At 46.6% G+C, this 25,451-nt stretch overlaps 1 protein-coding gene across 1 annotated transcript in view; it reads right to left on the bottom strand.

The window, feature by feature from the left end:
* Nucleotides 1-20,976: 20,976 nt before the first annotated feature.
* The window catches only part of LOC137300648 (dynamin-1), a 185,596-nt gene continuing 181,121 nt past the window's right edge, over nt 20,977-25,451 (bottom strand). Inside the window, exon 20 of the mRNA XM_067969871.1 lies at nt 20,977-24,633. Within this exon, the coding sequence (XP_067825972.1) occupies nt 24,615-24,633 (19 nt within the window). The 3' untranslated portion in view covers nt 20,977-24,614. The remainder of the gene's footprint in view (nt 24,634-25,451) is intronic.

The raw sequence follows: 25,451 nt of genomic DNA, 5'->3' as shown, positions 1-25,451 counted from the left end.
AGTGACATCCTCAAAAAACTCTAATAGATTTGTCAAACATGATTTCCCCTTCATAAAACCGTGTTGACTCTGCCTAATTATATTATGATTTCCTAAGTGCCCCATTACCATGTCCTTGATAATAGATTCCAGCATTTTCCTGACTGCTGATGTCAGGCTAACTGGCCTGTAGTTCCCTGTTTTCTCTCTCCCTCCTTTCTTGAATAGCGGGGTTACATTTGCTACCTTCCAATCCACTGGGACCGTTCTAGAATCTAGGCAATTTTGGAATATCAGAACCAATGCATCCACTATCTCTGCAGCCACCTCTTTTAGAAGCCTATGATGTAGGCCATCATGCCCAGGGGATTTGTTGGCTTTTAGTCCCATTAATTTCTCCAGTATTTTTTCTTTACTAAAATTAATTACATTAAGTTCCTCACTCTCATTAGACCCTTGGTTCCCCACTATTTCTGGAATGTGATTATGTCTTCTCCTGTGAAGACAAATACAAAATATTTGTTTAAAGTCTTTCCATTTCCTTATTCCCCATTATAATTTCTCCTGTCTCAGCCTCTAAGGGACCTACGTTTACTTTCACTACTCTCTTCCTTTTTACATTCTTCTAGAAGCTCTTAAACACTCTTGGGTATTTATTATTCAATATATAAACCAGTCAAACCATTCGATTAGATTCCAGCCTGTAACTCATTCCTGAGTATCTATTATTTTCTGTATAGGGTGCAACTCTGTCATTCTTTTTTTCAGTAAAAAAATGCATGGCTGGAGAGATGGTGCTGGAGGGAGGGCTTTATATTCCAGGGGCACTGGGACCAGTTCTGGGGGAAGTGGGACCTATACAGGCCGGACAGGTTGCACCTCAACAGAGCTGGGACCAATGTCCTTGGGGGGAGTTTCACTAATTCCGTGGGGGAGGGTTTAAACTAATTTGGCAGGGGGCTGGGCACCAGGATGTAGCATTGGAAAGGAGAAACAAGGTGCACAAAGGATTGAGAGAGATAGTTGGCACTAGAGTAAGAAACAGTACAGTATTAGATGGGATCAGACTAAGAGAGAATACAAGAAGTTCTAAGATGGGTTTACACTGCATGTGTGTAAATGCACGAAGCACAGTAAACAAGGTTGGTGAGCTGCAGGCGCAAATAGCCACATGGGAATGTGATGTTGTGGCGATAACGGAGACCTGGCTCAAAAAAAGGGCAGGATTGGTTACTAAATATTCCTGGATTAAAGGTGTTCAGGAAAGATAGGGAAGGAAAGAAAGGGGGGGGGGGGTCGGCAGTATTGATTAAGGAGAATATTGCAGTGCTGGAGAGAGAAGATGTCCTGAAGGGGTCAAGGACAGAATCTATTCGATTAGAGTTAAGAAACAATAGAGGTGCCATTACACTACTGGGTGTATTCTATAGGCCATCAACTAGTGGGAAGGATATACAGGAGCAAATTTGCAAGAACCATAGAGTAGTGATAATGGAGGACTTCAACTATCTCAATATAGACTGGGATAGTAATAGCGTAAGGGGCAAAGAGGGGGAGGAATTTTTGAAGTGTGCTCAGGAGAACTTTCTTGACCAGTACGTTTCTGGCCCAACGAGGAAGGAGGCATTGCTGGAACTGGTTCTGGGGAATGAGGTGGGCCAAGTGGAGCAAGTGTCAGTGAGGGAACATTTCGGGAACAGTGATCATAGTATCATAAGGTTTAGATTAGCTATGGAAAAGGACAAGGACCACTCTAAAGTAAAAATTCTCAATTGGAGGAGGGCCAATTTCAGCACGATGAGAACGAACCTGGCCCGGGTAAATTGGAATCAAAGATTGGCAGGTAAAACTGTAAATAAACAATGAGCAGCCTTTAAAGAGGAGATGCTTTGGGTACAGTCTAGATACATTCCCACGAGGGGGAAAGGTAGAGCAGCTAAAACCAGATGAAGCAGAAAAATGGGGTGTACGACAGATGTCAGGTTGATAATACAAGTGAGAACCAGGCTGAATAGAGAAAATTCAGAGGGGAGGTGAGAAAGGAAATAAGAGGGGCAAAGAGAGAGTATGAGAATAGACTGGCAGCTAACATAAAAGAGAATCCAAAAGTCTTCTATAGGCATATAAACAGTAAACGGTTAGGAAGAGGAGGGGTGGGATCGATTAGGGACCAAAAAGGAGATCTACACATGGAGGCAGAGGGCATGGCTGAGTTACTAAATGAGTACTTTGCATCTGTCTTTACCAAAGAAGAAGATGCTGCCAAAATCACAGTAAGTGAAGAGGTAATTGAGATACTGGATGGGCTAAAAATTGATAAAGAGGAGGTACTAGAAAGGCTATCTGTAGATAAGTCCCCCGGTCCGGATGGAATGCATCCAAGGTTGCTGAGGGAAGCAAGGATGGAAATTGCGGAGGTACTGGCCGTAATCATCCTTAGATATGGGGGTGGTGCCAGGGGACTGGAGAATTGCAAATGTTACACCCTTGTTCGAGAAAGGTTGTAATGATAAAGCCAGCAACTACAGGCCAGCCAGTTTAACCTCGGTAGTGGGGAACTTTTAGAAACAATAATCTGGGACAAAATCAACAGTCACTTGGACAAGTGTGGATTGATTAGGGAAAGCCAGCACGGATTTGTTAAAGGCAAATGTGTTTAACCAACTTGATTGAATTTTTTGATGAGGTAACAGAGAGGGTCGATAAGGGCAATGCAGTTGATGTGGTGTATATGGACTTCCAAAAGGCGTTTGATAAAGTGCAGGATAATAAGCTTGTCATCAAAGTTGAAGCCCACGAATTAAAGGGGGCAGAGGCAGCATGGATACAAAATTGGCTAAATAATAGGAAACAGAGAGTAGTGAACGGTTGTTTTCCAGACTGGAGAGAAGTATACAGTGGTGTTCCCCAGGGGTCGGTACGAGGACCATTGCTTTTTTTGATATATATTAATGACTTGGACTTGGGTGTACAGGGCACCATTTCAAAATTTGCAGATGGCACAAAACTTGGAAGGGTGGTGAACAGTGAGGAGGATAGTGATAGACTTCAAGAGGACATAGACAGGCTGATGGAATGGGCGGACGCGTGGCAGATGAAATTCCATGCAGAAAAGTGTGAAGTGATACATTTTGGTAGGAAGAACAAGGAGAGGCAACATAAACTAAAAGGGTACAATTCTAAAAGGGTTGCAGAACAGAGATATCTGGGGGTATATGTGCACAAATCGTTGAAGGTGGCAGGGCAGGTTGAGAAAGTGGTTAAGAAAGCATACGGGATCCTGGGCCATATAAATAGAGGCATAGACTACAAAAGCAAGGAGGTTATGATGAACCTTTATAAAACACTGTTTCAGCCACAACTGGAGTATTGTGTCCAGTTCTGGGCACCGCACTTTAGGAAGGAAGTGCAGAAGAGATTTACTAGAATGATTCCAGGGATGAGGGACTTCAGTTACGTGGATAGACTGGAGAAGCTGGGGTTGTTCTCCTTAGAGCAGAGAAGGTTGAGAGGAGATTTGATAGAGGTTTTCAAAATCATGAAGGGTCTGGACAGAGTTGATAGAGAGAAAGTGTTCCCATTGGCGGAAGGGTCAAGAACCAGAGGCCATAGATTTAAGGTGATTGGCAAAAGAACCAAAGGTGAGATGAGAAAAAACTTTTTTACACAGTGGTTGTGATCTGGAATGCACTGCCCGAGGGGGTGTTGGAGGCAGATTCAATCGTGGCTTTCAAAAGGGAATTGGATAAATACTTGAAGGGAAAAAATTTGCAGGGCTACTAGGATAGGGCAGGGGAGTGGGACTAGCTGGATTGCTCTTGCAGAGAGGCGACACGGACTCGACGGTCCGAATGGCCTCCATCCATGCTGTAACCATTCTATGATTCCATGATTCTATGAAACACTTCAGCGATCCTATTCCATGAGCTTTTCATCCAACATCTGTCATCACTACTGTAGCTTTATGTTGCTTTAACATGTTACACAATTTTGCATAATATTCAAGTGCAGTTTTGATCTCTTATGAAATCGAGGACTCACAGCACAGGGAGGGTTCAGACTTTTAATTTCCATCTGTTTAATCTGAAAGGGATTAAAAATTCCATGGTGAACCTTGATTCAACATTTTAAAGCTGCTTTTGCATTTATTCAAACAGATGGTACTCTGCTCACACTTGTCCCACTTTAATAGTGTTTTTAAAGTAACCACAAACCGTCTTTATTCATCTGTTATTAAAACTACAGGATTTATTTTCCTCAGCCATTTCAAGACTGGAGAGATTGACTCTGATACAAAGGTATGACAAATGGTCGCTATTGTCTACAGTGTATGATATTCTGATCCAAGCCAAACATTTTGCAGTAAATTAGTTACATTTATCACGGTTCAGTTACTGTGGTCAGGTGTTAGTTCTGTTGACTAGAATGTTCCCATGGTATCCAGAGGTAGGCAAGTAAAGCATTGTGCAGTGTCAGTACAGCCATCTTCCACCCTCAACTCTGAACCCCTCATCTGTGCCTCAGCGCTGCTCCCATCTCCAGCCCTATGCTCCAGTCCAGCCCAGACATTGCTACTCACTCTCTTGGCATTGCCACTCACTCCCTTACCTCCCTGACTGCACACACACTCCCTGGGCATTGCCACTCGCTACCTGCCCTCTCTCCTGACTGCACACACACTCCCTGGGCATTGCCACTCGCTACCTGCCCTCTCTCCTGACTGCACACACACTCCCTGGGCATTGCCACTCCGTTACCTGCCCTCTCTCCTGACTGCACACACACTCCCTGGGCATTGCCACTCGCTACCTGCCCTCTCTCCTGACTGCACACACACTCCCTGGATGAGCTGCCTCTGGGGCCGCAACTCTCACCCACAGCTCACCGGTGATAAACAAACGAGGCCAGCAGACCAACGACAAGCTGTTGTCCCGAACAGTCGAACCAGAGGACACGGCCTGAGCCTGAAGAGAGGGTTAATTCCAAACTAATCTGCGTAAACTTTGTGTCAGTGAGCGAGTGGTCAATCTAAGGAACAGGCTCCCTCGGGAGATGGTGAAAGCAGAAAGTGTTGATTCAGTCAAATGCAAATTAGATAGATTTCTTTCAGAAAATAACATTTTGGGATAAAGTATATGAGTAATTTGAGACACAACGTGTGGTCTTGGGATGTTTTGCTACGGAAAAGGCGCTATATAAATGCAAGTTGTTGTTGTAGCATGCTTGGGAGGAACAGGTGACTTTAGACCTCTGGTTCCCAAGTTTTTCCACCACTGGGGTTTTCCTTGGCTCGTGGTCTGGGTCTGTTGTGGACTAATTGACAGAGATTGATTGCCATGATTAGTCAACAACTCCATTATCGTATCATGCAACTACTAGGATGGTAGAAGGCCAACTGGATGGACCTTGGTCTATTTTTTGTTTAGTAATTGCTATGTTCCTAATTTTGCTTGGTCCTGCCACCAGCCTCATTAGGCGCGTGCAGCGTGCCCTACGCCGGGATCTTTTATAGTTTGTTACTAACTGAATATAATAGCATACACCACCTGGTGTCACAAGTAATGCATTCAGGTGAAATTCCTCTGCCCTTCATTTTAAGAAAGGCACAAATTCAACCAAAAAACAAATCAGAATATTTTCTTAATGGCGAGAGACTAGGAGCTGTGGAGGAGCAAAGGGATTTAGGTGTCCATTATACACGAATCACTAAAAGCTAGTGCACAGGTACAAAAAGTAAAAGCACAGCGCAGATTCACCAGAATGATACCAAGAATATTTAAAGGGTAAAATTGTGAAGACAGGTTGCCTAAACTTGGGTTTATTCACTCGAGTTTAGAAGGTTGAGGGGTGATCTAATCATGGGGCCCGATATCAGGAGGGCGGCGGGTTGGCAGCGGGGGGGGGGGGGGGGTCACTGGGCGCGTGGGTAACGCGCCCAGTGAAATCGGGTTGCTCCGCACGCGATCGCAGCTTGATTGAAGCCACTTACCTTTGCTTCCGGGTTTCGCGCTGGAAAGCCGCGCAGCGGGCGGACTGCGCATGCGCAGCATAGGCTGTCAGCTGGAGGAGCCCTATTTAAAGGGGTAGTCCTCCACTGACTAATGCTGCATAAAATAGGCAAAATTACAGCATGGAGCAGCCCAGGGGAAAGGCTGCTCCCAGGTTTAATGATGCCTCACTCCAGGTCTTATTGCATGGGGTGAGTAGGAGGGAGAGGACAGAGATCTTCTCCCCGGCGGGCGGGAATAAGTGGCCTGCCTCTGCCACCAAGAAGGCCTGGCTCGAGGTGGCAGAGGAGGTCACCTGCACCACCAACATATCGCCCACCTGCATACAGTGCAGGAGGCGCTTCAATGACCTAAGTAGGTCAGCCGAAATGAGTACGCTTACTCATTCCCCTACACTCCGTCTGCCACATCACCGCCCCCACCCCACATCTCCTTCTGCACTGCCAACTCTACTCTATCACATCACTCCTATGTCAGCACATCACTGGGGAACCCGGAAGTGGGCGGGTTGGAGACGGGCACCGGACCTGCCCCGGGAATCCCCGATTTTCGGAGCCCCCCCCGCCACAAACGCACCCGCTCGGGGGTGCGAAAATCGAGCCCATGGTGTTTAAAATGACAAAGAGAGTCAATAGGGTAGATACAGAGAAACTATTTCCTCTTGCCAGAACAAGAGGGCATAATCAAAATTAGAGCTGGACCATTCAGGAGTGAAATCAGGAAGCATGTTTTATTGACATACTATGGAGACATGATTTAAAACCATACCTCGTCTACTTCCTCATGCTGTCAGACCTTTACATTGTTGAAGTTACAGAGATCTCAGTCAGACTCCGTCTCTCCTCCTCCCCCCAGCTCTCACCAAAAAAAGTCTACTTCCACCATTCACCATTTTTTTTGGTGAACAACTGTCACTACACTTGAGTGAGGCACTTTAAGATGTTTCGAGCTGATAAGGCATCCTATCACTCACCACCCCTGTGCTCGCTGACCTGCATTGGCTCCTGGTCCACCAACACCTCAAATTTAAAATTCTCATCCTTGTTTTCAAATCCCTCCATGGCCTCGTCCCTCCCTATCTCTGTAACCTCCTCCAGCCCTATAATCTTCCGAGATCTCTGTGTTCCTCAAATTCTGGCCTCTTTTTTGCATCCCCAACTTCGTTCTCCCCACCATTGGTGGCCGTGCCTTTAGCTGCCCAGGCCCCAAGCTCTGGAATTCCCTCCCCAAACCTCTCCACATCTCCACCTTTCTCTCTCCCCTTTTAAGACGCTCATTAAAACCTACCTCTTTGACCAAGCTTTGGGTCACCTGTCCTAAAGTCTCCTTCTCTGGCTTATTGTCAATTTTTATCTCATTACGCTCCTGTGAAGTGCCTTGGGATGTTTTTCCTACGTTAAAGGCACTATATAAATCCAAGATGTGGAGATGCCGGTGATGGACTGGGGTGGACAAATGTAAGGAATCTTCATCTGACGAAGGAGATAATCTCCGAAAGCTTGTGATTTTAAAATAAATTTGTTGGACTATAACCTGGTGTTGTAAGATTCCTTACATATATAAATCCAAGTTATTGTTGTATAAACCCAAGTATTATCATCTTCCATTGAACCAATCCTCCTGTAGGTCACTCTGTGGTAGCAAGCCTCTGCTTCACCGTCCTAGTCACATGAAGCCCTTTGTAATCAGCTCTGTGAAAAATATCGCTGGAAATAAAAAAACATGTTTCTACAAGTTGGCATGTCATCAAAAGAAATACTTTAAGCAATTTCCTCAATGGTACAAAATTGACTTCCTTCTCGAGTTGAAAATATGCGAGTGTTGCAACACCTCATGGCCAGGACTGCAGACTTTGCAAATCACCTCATTTCCAAACCATCGATGACATTTGTTAGATACACATACACATATAGAACCATACAGTACAGAAGGAGGCCGTTCGACCCATCGTGCCTGTGCCGGCTCTTTGAAAGAGCCATCCAATTAGTAGCTCTATATCTCATTCCTTACCGGCCATGTGTAGTTACCTCACCACCACCGCCCACCCCCGACCATGTGTAGTACCGTAAACCCCCCCCCCCACTCCCCGACCATGTGTAGTACCGTAAACCCCCCCCCCTCCAACTCCCCGACCATGTGTAGTACCGTAAACCCCCCCCCCTCCAACTCCCCGACCATGTGTAGTACCATAAACCCCCCCCCCCACTCCCCGGCCATGTGTAGTACCGTAAACCCCCCCCCCCCACTCCCCGACCATGTGTAGTACCATAAACCCCCCCCCCCACTCCCCGACCATGTGTAGTACCATAAAACCCCCCCCCCCACTCCCCGACCATGTGTAGTACCGTAAACCCCCCCCCCTCCAACTCCCCGACCATGTGTAGTACCGTAAACCCCCCCCCCCCCCACTCCCCGACCATGTGTAGGACCGTAAACCCCCCCCCCACTCCCCGACCATGTGTAGTACCGTAAACCCCCCCCCCCCCCCACTCCCCGGCCATGTGTAGTACCATAAACCCCCCCCCCCACTCCCCGACCATGTGTAGTACCGTAAACCCCCCCCCACCAACTCCCCGACCATGTGTAGTACCATAACCCCCCTCCCCACCACTCCCCGGCCATGTGTAGTACCGTAAACCCCCCTCCCCACCACTCCCCGGCCATGTTTATTACACTTCTCCTACTTTTCTTCAGCAAATATTTGGGGGGAAATTTTTATCACTTTAGATAGATTTTAAAATCGATGTATATCCGTCCTCCCCATATTTGGAATTTTTAAATTTTTAGCCAGGGATCCTATTTGAAGAATTACAGTGGTTCACTGGTCCATTTTCTATTCAGAAGGATAATTGAAGGGTTTGTGACAACCCGAAAGCTCTGAGGGGGGGGTCCAAAGCCTCTTGAACCCCCAGAAAATGTGGCTGCCCCCTCAGGCCTTGGGCACCTGGCTGGGTCTTGGCCCTCAGGTGAGAAGGCCTGGGGGGTTCGGGACTCCCACTGGACACAACGTGTCCGGGTCGCTGGTCTTCTGACTTCACCCCATTCACGCCCTGCGGCGACGGAACCCAGAGCACCCACCTGCAACATCGCAGCAACCGCGAGTGTGCCAATCGTGTGGGCCCCGTGAAGTAGTTTCATTGCTCCCACACCGTGCTATACCCATAGGACACAATTCACACTTGTTAGTTTTAAATGCTACACCGCCCACTCACAGCACAACTCACACATGACCATTCTGTGCACTTGCCCTTAACACCCAAAAAAAACCAACCCTCATGGGTTTGGAGTCACTCACTCTGGTTTAAAAACTTCACCGAGTTTGACATCTCTCCCTCTTGGGTTGAAGTCAGGCTGCGCTGTATTGATACAGAATTCACAACATTTTCCTTTTGAAATTCCTGTCAGTTACAATAGACTCCGGTTCTGGCGATCGATTTGGCCGGTCACCATTACCACCGGTTGGTCATTACCACCGATTCTCCATGTGCACTGCTGCTCAGCGCCGAGTGGCCCTTTAAACAGGTACTCGCCCACTCCTCTCATCCTCTCCACATCAGTGCTTTCAATATCACCTGTTGCTATCAGGTGTTAATAACACCTGCTCCAGATAACACTGTTAAACTGGCTCGGTAAGCAGGACACTGCTCTGCTAATGGGTGTTTTAAAGAGCTGGGCTCTTTGGATCATAAATCTTATCCCAGATATATGAAGATTACATAGATTCGGTAGATGGATATTTTTTCCCCCCATCTCCAATATTTTTACAACTAATAAAAGTGGTCAAAGAAAATGAAACAAAAAACAATTTGTTTCGAATGATTATTCTCCCTTGCTGCAGTTTCCAGGAGATTGACCTTTAATTCCTGGAGAGTCCAGGACAATCCTGGAGGGTTGGCGACCCTAACACCGACACCGACTGTTTGGGCTGAATGGCCTGTTTCTATGTTGTTCCTAAACTCGTGCGTCCCCTACTTCCTTCGCCTCACCATTGGTGGAGGTACCTTCAGCCCCTAGGCCCTAAGCTCTGGAATTCCCTCCCATAACCTTTCCGTCCCTCTCCTCCTTTAAGACACTCCTTAAAACCTACCTCTTTGACCAAGCTTTCAGTCACCCATCCTAATATCTCCTTTTTTGGCTCGGTGTCAATCTTTGTCTGATAATGCTCCTGTGAACTGCCTTGGGACATTAAAGGTGCTAAATAAAGGCAAGTTGTTGTTGTTGTAGCTTCTATGTACCTCCATCTAAAGCAATATTACACTCAATCTGCGGGACACTTAAATAATTACATCATATAAGCTTAAATACAACACCAGTGGCTGCTGTCACCTGCTGTTCTTTAACCTCAAGCCCCGGCTGTGCCTGTAGTGGTTTTATTTCTTGCAGGCTCTGAGACATAAGGCCCCGAGCTCATGAGATTGGAAACAGGACCGAGATTCCATGGCCGGGGATCTGGTGGTCTCTGAAGCTGCAGGTGCCCCAGGACTGACGCTGCCCCTCAGGTTCCTGTCGCCCCCTAAGACCCCCCCTCCCCCCAGGTTCCTGTTGCCCCTCAGCCCCCTTCCCCCAGGTTCCTGTTTCCCTCAGGCCCCTCCCCCCAGTTTCCTGTTGCCCCTCAGCCCCCTTCCCCCAGGTACCACCCCCGCCTGGTTGCTGTTGCCCCTCAGGCCCCTGGATCTCACTGCCCCTTTACATAGAATTACATGGAATATACAGCACAGAAACAGGCCATTCGGCCCTACTGGTCTATGCCAGTGTTTATGCTCCACATGAGCCTCTTCCCTCCCCTCTTCATCTCACCCTATCAGCATAATCTCCGATTCCTTTCTCCCTTAAATGCATCTTTGTGTACCTTTGTTGCTTTTGATAACTCTCCCAGTCTTCTGGATTTTCATTTTTCCATGCACTTGTGTTAGCTTTCTCTTTCATCTTGATAGTGCCCCTTACCTCTTCTCTCTCTCAGACATATTTCCTGTTTTTACTTTAGATTCCCCTGTGTTCCTGCTTTTTCCCCCCCCCCTTATTTTCTTTTTAAATCACCGCCTCGTCACACCCCATCGATCAATCTCACTGCACATCAGGTCTGCAGGGAGCATTGCAAGGTCCCGTGTCAGGAAAAATGAGAGGAAATAAAACGAAAGTCATAGCTCACTAGCCTCCACAAGGACACAGCTTTATTTAAATAAAGGAGACTTTGATTACACAGATATGTCATCTTGTATTTGCCACAGGTCACTTTCAAAGCATAAATACACCATTAACATCAGATTGAATTTATTTCACCAGAAATGTCATATACACAGATTTCCAATCAAATGCCTGTATACCATATATTTATTGTATTAATATACACCATCACGGTTTGATTTAAACTAAAACTCTACACAAAAGCATGACTGGTTCGTTTTTCTCCCTGAAACGCACGCCAACACACTGACGATAGGTACATTGTGTCACTGTTACCGAATGGTTCTTACAGAGAGCAATAAAAAAAGATTAAGAATTATACAGCGGGAGCAACATTTCCTGGATATGTGCAACAGCTAATTTATGCAGACATTAAAGCACGTAATATATATATTTATATCGTTTCATTTCAGGGCAGACAGAATGCTGAACGGACTCGACACACAGCAGCTAAAACAGACCAGAATTCCAAAGAGGGCACTGGGTTCTCAGGCATCAGGGGGCTGCCACTTAGTTTGCCTGAAAATAAGAGAAAGAGGGAGAGAAAAAGAGGGAGACAGAGAGAGAGAGAGAGAGAAAAATAATCAAGCCAGTAATGGTTGGTTAAGCAGTCAAATAAGTACAAGGCAAGCTGGAAAAACAATAGACTAGGGGGTGGGAAGAAGTTACGTACAGGAATGTGAGCGATTTTATTAAAAGGATAATGTGGGAAAATTGCCATATTTTCACTCCTGGTTCTAAAAGGTTTTTTGTTTGGGAATGAATTTTGTTCTCATTTGCGGAGGGCGGCGGGGGAAGAGGGGTGAAATTACTCCTGTCGATAATTTTCTCAAAAACATTAGCTCGAGCTCACTGTCTTTTCTGCGATAATTGTTAGAAGCTGGGGAAGGAAACACTTCCCCAGGTATCAGCACCCAGTGTCGGTCTCGAACGCCCTCGGGTCAGGCAAAGCACCACTAGACGGAGAGTTAAAAAAAACCTTTACCTGCCCCCCCCCCCCGACCCCACACCGGCTCAATCCTACTGCACCAGCGAGGCTTTCTTCCATTTCCCAGTCATCCTGAGGCCTCTTGGAGTGAGGTTACCTATTTAAGGCCAGTTTTGTGCCCATGCTCACCAGGAGCTGGGCTGAGACCGTCCAATTGTTTATGTTTTTATAAAAAAGAAAAGATATTTCGGCAAAATTCTAAAGGACCTTTTACCAGCAGTAGTTAAAAAGAAAAAAGCAAAACGCTCATTTGGGCATCGATCAACCAAGTACAACAATCTAAATCTTCTGGGTCACTCGAGCACAGTGAATACTGGACAATCGGGAAGCTTGGACTGCACACTTGTAAAGGACTCCCTGCCCCCAATCTTCCTCCATGTAAATGAATGGAAGGAAAATCGGACAGATTCCTTTCGAGGTGGGGGCTCCAACCCACTCAATCCTCCGATAGTCGCTGTGTCACCCAGATGATCAGTGCCCCTGGGCACAGTGTGTATAAATTTTTACTGAAAAAGATCAACTCTGTATCCCGCATTTACCATCTGGTCAAAAGCAACAAAGTTATGCTAAACCTTTCTAAATCATCGGCTTAGGCCTGAGCTGGAGTATTGTGTCCAATTCTGGGCCTCAGACTTTAGGAAGGATGTCAAGGCCTTGGAGATGGTGCAGAGGAGATTTACCAGAATGGTATCAGGGAGGAGGGACTTCAGTTATGTGGAGAGTCCAGAGAAGCTGGGGTTGTTCTCCTTACAGCAAGGCAGGTTAAGGTTAATAGAGGTGTTCAAAGTTATGAAGGGTTTTGAGAGACTAATTTGGGAGAAGCTGACAGGAGGACACAGATTTAAGTAAATTGGCAAAAGAACCAAAGGGGAAATAAGAAGAGGAGAATTTTTTTTCACAGTGAGTTGTAATGATCTGGAATGTGCTGCCTGAAAGGGCGGTGGAAGCAGATTCAATAGTAACTTTCAAAACGGAATTGGATAAATACTTGAAGGGAAATAAATTGCAGGGCTATGGGGAAAAAGCAGGGGAGTGGGACTAATTGGATAGCTCTTTCAAAGAGCCAGCACAGGCACAATGGGCCGAATGGCCTCCTGCTGTGCTGTATGATTCTTTGAACAGGGGAAGTTGGTGAATTTCCTACCAGATCCTGGATTGTTAACTTTCCTCTCTCTCAGACTTGGGGGCAGACACCATAAAGAGATCCAAGAAAACATTTTCAAAAAACAAAACATGACAAGAATGTGGAATGTTTTTTTTTTAACAGTCTCAGATTTTCTACAAACAAATACAGGAATATCAAAACCATCGACTAGTCAAGATCGGAAGCTTACGAAGGCAGCTTTACAGAGCAAACGTTTTAGAGTACAGGAAAAGGTGAGCAACAGGCTAACACATCTGTCTAAGGGACAGCATTCTCACGCGTAACAGCACCATAATATGATCCGCTGGTTATAACCACAACCATGTCAACAATTGCCAGTCCATGGATTGATCACGACGGAAGGAATGGTCATCACTGGTTACAATTTGGTTGCAGTACCCATGATACGTTACTGTAAATTGCGTGCAAAAGACAGAGAAAGAGAGAGAGGGAGAGCGGGGGCGAGAGGTCGGAGCAATCTCTCGGTGAATTGCTCGACAGTGGGGGGGGCGGGCAGGTTTTATTTGAGGGAGACAAACACTCAGTGCCTTGCGCCAGATCAAACACTGCGGCGGTGCACGCAGGGCGAGGCGTGTTTACACGGTTAACGCTGTCGTGCCGTCGCTTGTCGAAGAAGCCTTGACATTTCTTTCGTTAAGGCCGTGCCCGCACATTTTTTTTAAAAATAAAAACTAATTTTTAAAAAATCACCTAAGAAGCCGCCGTGAAAACAAATCAGATTTACTTAACGCAAGCTGGAATTCAGATGAGAGAATTGCACCGTTGGAGTGTTAACAGGGCCTGTAGGATAAGAAAAAAAAATGCTTCTTTCTTTAAATCTGCAAGGTATATTTTTTTATATTGTGGGTGTGGGTTTTTTTGATACATTAACATACATATACAAATTGACAGTACAGTCGACTAGCTGAGAGATCACATTATAAGAATCTACATCTATTCTACACTGATACATTGTTGGGGGGTGGGAGTGGGGATGGATAACTGCAGCACGCAGCAGCCTCGGGCCTGCTCTAAGAGGCTCGGCTCGGTCGGTCGGACAATGGCGGGTCGGGTAGGCGAAGCAGGAACTCTCCTGTTGCGAAACAGAAAAAAATCACCACACACACAAAAAAAAAAAAAACGGAAGAAGAAAGAGAGAAAACAAAACAAATCAAACTCACGGCATCGGTCAACCGTCAACAACACAATGCAAGATTCACCTGCCTGGGTTCACAAAATGGGCACAAAGTGATTGGGGAGATCTTAAAAAAAAAAATACCGAACATCTGCCTCTTGGTGTGAGTAATTTGCAGATTCGAACTCCGCCTGTTCGCCCCCTCCTTCGTTTGGTCGGTCTGATAAAGGGGCTTCACAGGTCAAACCACACTAATTCTGATGGCGGTTTTAGAGTGCAGCAGAAGGCTAACACATTTGTCCAAACGGACAGCATTCTCACACCATACGGTGATCCGCTGGTTATAGCCGCAGCCGTTGTCAACAATCACCAGTCCGTGGATTTTAGCAGTGGGTCGACCACGCAGGAAGGAATGGTGACCCATGATACATTACTGTAAATTGCATTGTCCTATCTTTCTCTTTCAGATGCTGACTGACCTGCTGTGCTTTTCCAGCTCTTTTTTTTTAAATATAAACTGGCGAGGTCTTTCCCTGTCCCAGTCCCTAGTTGCCCCAAATGGAGGCTTTATCATGGGCCTAAGGTAGCACCTCACAGTCGCTCCAAGGAACATAGTATTTGTTCTGTGTGTCGGAGGGAGAGGAGGTCAGGTGGGCATAGGTTCAGGCTCACCGGACTTACCTTTGGGGTCTGTGTGACACAGAGGTTACCCAAATCCCTGAGCTACTAATTATTCTCATTGATCAAACTAAGCATCAGAGGCAAAATAAAGATGACACTGAGACTTAGACGGACAGACACGGATACACCTGGCTCAAGTTTAGGGTACCGATCAATTCCAGGAAGCTTAGAGAACATAGGAACATAGGAATATAGGAACAGGAGTGGGCCATTCAGCCCCTCGAGCCTGCTCCGCCATTTGATAAGATCATGGCTGATCTGTGATCTAACTCCACATACCTGCCTTTGGCCCATATCCCTTAATGCCTTTGGTTGCCAAAAAGCTATCTATCTCAGATTTAAATTTAGCAATTAAGCTAGTATCAATTGCCATTTGCGGAAGAGAGTTCCAAACTTCTACAACCCTTTGTGTGTAGAAATGTTTTCTAATCTCACTCCTGAAAGGTCTGGCTCTAATTTTTAGACTGTGCCCCCTACTCCTAGAATCCCCAACCAGCGGAAATAGTTTCTCTCTATCCACCATATCTGTTCCCCTTAACATCTTATAAACTTCGATCAGATCACCCCTTAACCTTCAAAACTCCAGAGAATACAACCCCAATTTGTGTAATCTCTCCTCGTAACTTAACCCTTGAAGTCTGGTTATCATTCTAGTAAACCTACGCTGCACTCCCTCCAAGGCCAATATGTCCTTCTGAAGGTGCGGTGCCCAGAACTGCTCACAGTACTCCCGGTGCAGTCTAAACAGGGTTTTGTATAGCTGCAGCATAACCTCTGCCCCCTTGTACTCTAGCCCTCTAGATATAAAGGCCAGCATTCCATTAGCCTTATTGATTATTTTCTGCACCTGTAAATGACACTTCAATGATCTATGTACCTGAACCCCTAAGTCCCTTTGGACATCCACTGTTTTTAACTTTTTACCATTTAGAAAGTACCCTATTCTATCCTTTTTTGGTTCAAAGTGGATGACCTCACATTTGCCTACATTGAATTCCATTTGCCACAGTTTTGCCCATTCACCTAATCTATCAATATCCCTTTGTAATTTTATGTTTTCATCTACACTGCTTACAATCTTTGTGTCATCGGCAACCCTTTTCCTTTTCTATGCAGTTATCTCCCTTCTATCCTGAAAGCGTTGACTGGAGTCAGGTTCCATGCATCCCAGCAGTCCTCCAGCACCTCATGCACATGGCCAATCCATTCGACCGTGAGAAGCATCACAACCATGCCCAAAAATGTCCCACAGTATTAAAAACACACTATTAGATTAAGGGTGTCTTATTAATGACAAAACAGCACGAACCCAGCATGAAGATTTTACAAAGCCCTTTGCAGCCTTAGGTTGTGACCACATAGCCCAATTAAACAAGCCTCTATTCTTGTGCCTCTAGAGTGACTGTCCATTAACTCTGTGTCTACTTGTTCCCTTCTGCGTGCACTGGTATAATATCATTTTAGAAATTTGCTGGTTTTTTGATTACTAAATGTAGTGCAGGTATTCATCTTCAGATCAGTGAGAGTGAAACTCAGACCCATTTGGGGGAAAACTCCCTTCAACTGCATCAATGTCTCTGTGTGGACTTTGATCCAGGATTATTATAGTGTAGGGTTACCCCGACAGAAAGATCTTTTAGTATTCATTTATACAGTGTGAAATGAAGATGAAGTTTATACGACTGTACAGGATGGCATACCACTGAGCACGTGAGGAGATATTCCCACAGGAGAATGAACTGTGACACATACAGTCACGGTTAATTTAACTAGGCCTAAGGCAGTGAGCTTGGTCAAGGCGGCTTCATCTCCAGAGCTTGGCTTGAGATTCACCCAGCCACAGCCGATACCGAATGATCATTAGTTCCTAAAATGGTACCAGCCTCATGTTACCCATTATCATCGCCATTAGATAATATCTGTCATGTGGATCAAGTTATCTGGTTACTCGGGTACTTCAGCCTCGGGCCTCATTTAACAGCAGCTGGTAACCAAAAGCTTGGTCGAAGAGATGGGCTTTAAGGAGGGTCTTAAAGGGGGAAGAGGGAGATGTAGAGGCAAAGGGGATTAGTGAGGTAATTCCAGAGTGTGGAGCCTAGACGGCTGAAGGCAAAGCTGCCAATGGTGGGGGAAAAGATGCACAAGAGGCCAGAGTCAGAGGAACAGAGAGTCCTGGGAGTTGTAGGGTTGGAGGATGTTACAGAGATAGGAAAGGGCAAGGCCATGGAGGGATATAAATACAAGGATGAGAATATTAAATCTGAGGTGTTGGAGGGACCGGGAGCCAATGTTGGTCAGCGAGGACAGGAGTGATTGGTGAGTGGGACTTAGTGCAGGATAGGATACAGGCAGCAGAGTTTTGGATGAGCTGAAGTTTATGGAGGGTGGAGGATGGGAAGCCAGCCAGGACAGCACTGGAGTATCTAGTCTGGAGATGACGAAGACCTAGATGAGGATTTCAGCAGCAGGTGGGCTGAGGCAGGGGTGGAGGCGGACGATGATCCAGAGTTGCAAGTAGGTGGTGTTTGTGATGGAGACGATATGGGAATGGAAACTTATCTCAGGGTTGAATAGGACACTGAGGCAGTCTGGTTCAGTCAGATGCAGTGGCGAGGGCGGGGCTAGAATTGATAGCAAGGGTACAGAGTTTGTGTAGGAGCCCAAATACAATGGCTTCGGTCTTGCCAATGTTTAGCTGGAGGAAATTGTGGTTTATCCAAAACATGGATGTCAGACAAGCCATCAGACAACATAAATGGATGTCATCAGCATACATGTGAAAGCAAGTCTTCAGAGGATGTTGCCAAGGGGGCAACATTTAGATAAGGATGAAAAGGGGACCAAGGATAGATCCTCGGGGGAACCTGGAGGTAATGCTAGGGAGTGGGAAGAAAAGCCATTGCTGGAGATACTCTGGTTAAGATTGAATAAGTAAGAATGGAATCAAGGGAGGGCAGTCCCACTGAGCTGGGCAACAGAGCAGGATGATGTGGTCGACCTTGTCAAAGGCCACAGAGAGGTTGAGGAGGGATGATGCACCACGGTCACAGTCACAGAGGATAACATCTGTGACTGATTAGGACCGTTTCAGTACTGTGGCAGGGGTAGAAACCTAATTGGAGAGACACAAACAGGAAGTTGCAGGAAACATGGTCACAGTTTTGGGAAACGACAACATGTTGAAGGACCTTGGAGAGGAAATGAAGATTGGAGATGGGGCGGGAGTTTGTAAGGACAGCGAGGTCAAGTTGGACTTTTTGAGATGTGAGGGTGATTACCGTGGTTTTGAGAGGGAGGGAGACAGTACCGTTTTTATAATATTCATTCTCGGGATGTGGGCGTAGCTAGTAAAGCTGGCATTTATTACCTATCCCTAGATGCCCTTGAGAAGGTGGTGGTGGGCCTTCACCACATGGACTCGCCATGTGGTGAAGGGTACTCCCACAGTGCTGTTAGGTAGGGAGTTCCAGGATTTTGACCCAGTGACGATGAAGGAACGGTGATATATGTCCAAGGGGGGTCTGGTGTGTTACTTAAGGGGGAGACCTGGAGGTGATGGTGTTCCCATACACCTGTTTCCCTTGTCCTTCAAGATGGTGAAAGCCGTGGGTTTGGGAGGTGCTGTCGAAGAAGCCTTGGCGAGTTGCTGCAGTGCATCCTGAGGATAGAGAACCATTTACAATGAAGGCTAGCATGTGGGTCAGGAAAGGAAGTTGGGTGGTCAGCGGTTTAGTGGGAGTGGGATCAAGGGAGTAGGAGGCAGGTCTCATGGATGAGATGAGTTTGGAGAGGGCATTAGGTGGAGATGGGGGAGAAACTAGAGAGAATTGCGGGTTCACTACAAGGGTAGAATTGAAGAAATCGTTTGGCTGTTACTTTGATCCCATCGGGCACCAGAAAAGGAAGGGAATCTTCATCTTTCTCCGGAGTGGATTCAAACTGAGGTTTGCAGGTTCAGAACAAGTAAAATATTACAAATGACATCTGTCAAAAAAATCGTTGTCAATCTATTAAAAACATCCCATGTGATTGCCATCGCTCACTGATATTATGCTGGGCTCATGGTTTATGGTCATGAATAAAATACCATTAATGTGTATTTGATACTTTAATATGATTCCAAGTGCTAAGATGTCTGTCCTCCTTTTCCTGAGGTAAAAATGTTTAAGGAGTGAGTTTGAGTCTCGTTCCTCCCTTCTCTCCCCCCTCACTCCCCCTTCTCTCTTTTTCCCTCTGAAAACACTGACTGTGATTCCTTAAACAAGAATGGGCCGGGGACGGGGAGGGCAACTAAAGCTCAAAGCAGCTGTCTCACCGTGAATGCTTAGTAGACTGTGAGTGTGAACAGGATGTCCTGTGTGTGTGTGTGTGTGCGTTTTTTTAAGTATGTGGACAGAATATATTTTGCAAAACAACAGTATTTGAGGGAAAGGACTTGAGACTCCTGTTCGATTTAGCTCCATGAGCTCACTGAAGAAATCACAGGACAATGACACATAAAATGCCTGCTCCCAGCCCTGAACAGGGGAATATTTTTATGGGGGCTGGGCTGGGGGTGGGTGGGATGGGCGGGGGGGGGAAGGAGGAGGGGTGCAGAAATATCCAAGTGTTATCTGAAATAATGGATCTTCATTGGGCACTCGTGATGGAAAATGTCTTAAGAGATTTCTTGCACACCTCCTGGCAAATCTCTTGCACACCTCCTGGCAAATCTCTTGCACACCTCCTCCCTTCCCTCCTCCCCACCCCACTCATCGAGGTGCATGCCGATTATCCAGAGAGTTCACCACAACGTTGGAGCATTGAAGCAGAACGTGACAGTGCAACCGTTTCATTTTGGGAAATCCCTGATTTTTTTTTCTCTCATTCCCTGTGCTTAACTCCCGCCTTTGGAGGCCACCGTGCTGTAACAGAAATGGTATAAAACGCACAATCGCTACTCTCATATTTACCATGGTGTTTAAACAAACACCATGGACCGACTGTCGACAATGAATAGGTCCATTTCAGTCCAGGACCCTGTGGGAGCATGAATACTTTCAAAGTCCAACATGTTGAGAGAGAGAGACAGATTATACACGGGACACGTAAAGAACACGCATGCGTCGTACGGGGAGAGGGGCAATGGCGGGAAACCACTAAGGGGTTGAATGCAGTCAACACAACACAACGAAAGTCAAGAAAGTTGCCATTAAGGTTCTGTTTTATGTATTATTGTCAAAATTGGCTCATTCCTTGAGGAAATGCTTTCTTTTTTTGTGCTACTCGCTAGATATTGTGTGAAGTGATCACTCCTTTATTTTTTTTGTTGTACTGCAGAGTATTGTTTTGGACATCTTTTAAAACCCCACTTTCTCACCCTTTGGTTTGAAGGCACTGACTCTTGCTAGGGGCTGGTTCCGTGGGTCTTGGCCTCCATCCGGTACCTCACCCAAGTGGCCATTCTTCATGTGTGGCCCAGCCAGTGAGTAGCAGCTGGATATTGGACTGATGGGGGCATCACAGGCGAGTCCAACCAAGCCCTTACCTGATATCGGCTCCACACAGGAGGTACTTTGACTTTGTGCGAGAACGTAAAACAAGCGATGTGTGTGCTGATGCCAGCTGAGGGCATGATCGCCTTGGGACCTTTTACTATGTTAAAGGCGCTATATAAATGAAAGTTGTTGTTATTTGATCAGACTCGCCTTGAAGTCCGTGGAAATAAAAATCGGGAGAGATGTAAACCAGGCCGCTGATTTGTTATTACCCGTTTTACACTCACGCACAAAGTCAAAATTACCCTCACGCAGTTTCCAGCAACAGCCACCAGATAGTAAAGTGTGTGCCTGATTTCTCCTCTCCCTAGCTCAGTTACAGCACTCCAACTGTTGGTCCAGCTGAAATCAGCAAACTCAGCCCAGAGCAGGGATTGAAATTGGGATCTTCCTGGTCAGTGCCGTGCTGGGCACTGGCTGTTTACCAATTCAAAGAGCCCCCCAATGAGCCTGAACCCCCAAACTTGGAAGAGCCCCCTCTGCCTCTGCCACCATAAATGGCATTTTCCATTTTCTACCCAGTCAATGTCGTCACCTCTGAGTGCAAGTGCCAGATTATGGACAGTTTAGTGATGTGGGCTCTCAAGGCCTTGTTTACTGTATTGAGATTGCCCTAAAGTCAGCTGACTCACATCACAGAGAGAGCGAGGAAATTTTTATCCAATCTAGATTGGATCCAAGCTCCCCCCTCCAAGTGACTGAGCATTGTTTAGTAGTCAGTCTATGGGGACCTTCTCTTGGTGTATGGAACAGCAAGTTCAGTTGACTGTGCAAGCTCACCCCACATTACAATAGTACTCCCACTCCCCCGGCCCCCTTTATACGGGTTCGTTTCTTGAAAGCAACTGAACGGAGGGTCTGTTGCTAAGTACCACTTCAGCGGGCTGCCGACGCAGCTAGTGATGGTAACCCTTTCAAATAGGTGTCTGCCACGTCTTTGCCCCATTAGTACTGAATCTTACACAGCGTTACAGGAGGAAATTTCGTTTTGCTTACATTCATTGGCAATATTCTGCACTGTGCTTTCTTTTTGCAGTGAGCTACAAAGGTGCAGCGGGCACTGAACTGTTTTGCTTTGCTCCAACTGGTTGTCCAAACACCAATGCTGAGATCACACATAGTCAGAGTAGGAATGGCAGGAATCCCTCTGGAATGACTCAGTGCCAAGAGCCTTCAAACCACAGCCCTACTTTATATAAAGTCACTGGGCCGTGCCAAACTTGCTGCTGACTAGTTCTCTTTCTGTTTTCTCTTTCTGGTTTTTCTTTTGTGTGTGGGCAATTTAGCGCTCTGCGAAATGGACCACATTTCCATTCAGACCTCTATCGTAAGTACAAGATTTCCCAGGTCGTTTATTTCATGGCTAGCTATGGAGGAAAGCTCTCTCTACCCAGCCCCAACAACGTACCTCAGCCAGAACCTCCGAGGAGCACCCCCACTGCACCAGTAGCTTTTCCCACACCAGCCGCCTTGTGACCCGAGTGCCAATGTTAACGGCAGTTAGTTTTAGTTTCAACCTTTGTGCCTATGCCACTGGGTTGAAATTGCTTAAAATTTATTTCGCTTAGGCCCCATTACAGTCACCATCCGTACAGTATGGAATTGTACCCAAGTCCCAGAGGTGGAAACCAAGACCTAATGCTCTGATTTCTTGTTTTAATAACAAACATATGATGTTAAAGGATGGTTTACCCTCAGTTGAGTTAAGATCAGGCAATGTGCTGCCATCGTCCCTGGAAACCAGTCAGACGAATTGCGAGAAAATAGCCGTTTGCCAACAAATGGTGGAAATGAGTAAATAAGCGGAATTTGTGGCAGAGATTGGGAATTAGATTTTCCAGTGGAGCCGAAGACATTAGGGAAACTCGTTGCCAGCTGGGCTGAGTCGCAGCACGAGAGGGATGGGCTCAAGGGGCTGAATGGCCTTTTCTCATCCTTGACTTTGTCTTATGTTGTGTTTCTGGTGTATGCATACACCACTAAGAGCTATACAAAATGAGCAGAACAATTCACTGACCGCTGTCACAGTTACATTCAAACCATTCCGAGATACAGACACTGTTGACCTCACATACAGAGAGTGTCAATGCACTGATAGCGTTCTCTGCAATATTCTCTTTTCTTTGGTACTGGTTGACGTTTGTGAAATTGTAATCCCTTTCCAGTCTTTCCCAGTTGTCTCTGCAAATCAGTAGTATACATGCAAACTTGAACTGTCCTCAACAGGCTGTTGATGAGGAGATTCGGCTTTGGTTTTCTTATCGCCCTGTCCAGACAGATGGGGGTGTCTGATGGCCATTTGGGCTATTAAGTAGCATAAGTGAGGGCGAGTTTCCAAATGATACCCATCCACAAATGGGCAACTGTTGCCATAATGCATCAATGGTGCCACACATAGGTTCCTGGAGTGGGAGGACACGGCTTTTCATGGTCATACCATCGTGGGGATGTCGGGTGCGTAATCACAGGTGGGGATATCGTCAGGTGGGTTAATCTGAGCTGTTTTCACACATTGCTGGTGAATGAAGAGGAGCGTGGGAAGGGGGGGGGTGGGGGGTGGGGATGGGCGTGGCTGAGAGCAAACCTTAGACCTGAACTCTCAGCCGAGCACTGCGCAGGGAGAGCAACTGTGGAGGAACTAAACGTCAACGGTTACCAAAGAAAAGAGAAACATCGACAGAAGGCACAAGCAAGTTTGAACATTATAATCAACAAAACTTATTAATAATTCCAGTTTTCTGAATCATAAAGTGTTGTCCACATACTGTACTATCACTGGGATAGGTGGCAATAGCTCAGTGGAAGGTATGTTTAAAGGTACTGCCTTTATCGGTGGGGAGGGGGAATTTGCGACAAAGCTTCTCTGACATATTTTCATGACGCTGTGGACACAATTTGCGAAATCACGCTACAAGCTTGCCCACCACCTCTCGATAAAAGCAGTGCCCCTTTGAAATGACTAAGCCTACATGGAGATGTGAGGAATGGTGGTACAGGAGTCATGCAAAGCACGGCGGAGGAGGCGGTGTTAATGAGCAGCGGCACGTACCAGTCTAGGGTTAATGTCCTCAAGGGTCACTTATTGTTATTCTGAAAGATAATATCAAATAAAGATGGCAGACGGGCAAGGTCAAAGGTTACAAAAATCATGAAGACAAAAGCGCACACGAAGAGCGCTCCCCTTTCTCTGGTCAAATTTTCCATCGCACAAACAAGCACAAACCAAGGCCTCACGAGCAAAAGGCAGGAAGTACAGGTGCCTAGAGAGGACAGACATTCATTGCCTGAACCAGTGTTATTCACAAACTTATCGTCGAGCGCCACAATCCCAAGCAGTTTCCTGCTCCACGGCTACACGAAAGAACGCTCCCACACGACCCAATGTCTGCGCCCGTGACTCTCCGCACGCTCAGCCCGATTCCCAGCCAAGTGGGGGCCAAGCACTCTCCCGAGGGGAGTGCGTGGGGTGTGGGCAGGGGTGGGCGAACTACAGGACTGATAGTTCTATCAAACTATAGGTCCTCCAGCTTTCATGTAGCCTTTTCACCTGTTCTCTGGATGCTGGGGTAGTCCTGCCTTTAGGTCGTGTTCTCACTCAACAGCTAGGGAGAGAGAGAGAGAGGGGTGGGGGGAGGAGGAGGCAAGGTCCTGAGCATCAACTCCAGCAACATCTCACAGCCAAGCGGGCTGTGAAAGGAGGCCCCAGAGAAACATACAGAGTCTGCTGGCGACCGCAGGTGAAGGGAGATGGGTTGCAAGTGCCTCCCCCCTCTCCCAAGGCTGTGTTATGAATCCCACTGGTCTAGACATTGCTTGCCTTTTTTGCAAGTTTTGGTGATGTGTGTCAATGTTTCCTTATATGATGATGCACATTACGAATCAAGGCAATTTACAGAACCTGGATGTTTGTCCCCTGTAGGAACCCGTACAGGTCCTAGAGCAGTTCAGTTCGGGTCAGTTAGAACCCCTGACGGTCCCTGCAAAAACAAAAGTTGGGTTATTACTAACACCGGCCATTTGATAATTCATGATGCTCTCCTCTCCTACATTTCCCCCTGTCCTCACTCTCCTCCCCACTCCCCCAACCTCTCCGGAAGGCATTAACTCCTCGAGTGAGGATGGGCTCCAGGACCTAGCTGCCTTCTGTTCCCTTTGCCCAAGTGGCCACTGCTCATGCAGAAGATTGACAGCAAGTGTTATGCAGGCCCTTTAACCAGAGGGGTTACCGCCGTCAAGCTTAATCCCGTCCTGTTGTCCGCACACTTGTACCTGTGGCAGCAGGGCCGCAATCAGGAGTGGGAACCGTGACCCCCGCAGGGGCTCTGAGCCCAACTGTAGCAACCCTATTCCCCCCACCCGCCTGCTGAGACTAGTCAGCACTGACCGCGGATTGAACCTGGCATCTTCCTGTCCGGATAGCTCAGCTACTCGCTGAATAAACTCAGAGAGTCATCGGGTGAGCTGTGCAACACCCTGCTCGAGAACATTGCCTTAAACAAGCACATAAACTCATACTTTAAAAGTTAATCAGTGCATTTTGTCACAGATCCCCAAACACGGGTTACAATTACCGTAAAATCCAGAGTTTAAGGCACACCTTCATGTCACGTTTTCATGTTCTGTGCTTTACACACTAATAACCCCCCAACTGACCGCAGTGATTGGCCTGGACCATTTATTCCCGCCCCTCCTCTTTTCGTTTGCCCCTCACCTAACGGCACAGATTCAAGCCGGCTATGGTTCCATTGTCGTCGACTACACTGCATGTACCTCACCCACAAGTGGCCATGCTTCA

Source organism: Heptranchias perlo, chromosome 31, assembly GCF_035084215.1.
Source record: "Heptranchias perlo isolate sHepPer1 chromosome 31, sHepPer1.hap1, whole genome shotgun sequence".
Taxonomy (NCBI): Eukaryota; Metazoa; Chordata; class Chondrichthyes; order Hexanchiformes; family Hexanchidae; genus Heptranchias; species Heptranchias perlo.
The sequence above is the reverse complement of the archived record's forward strand: the minus strand, read 5'-3'. Positions and strand labels throughout refer to the sequence as shown.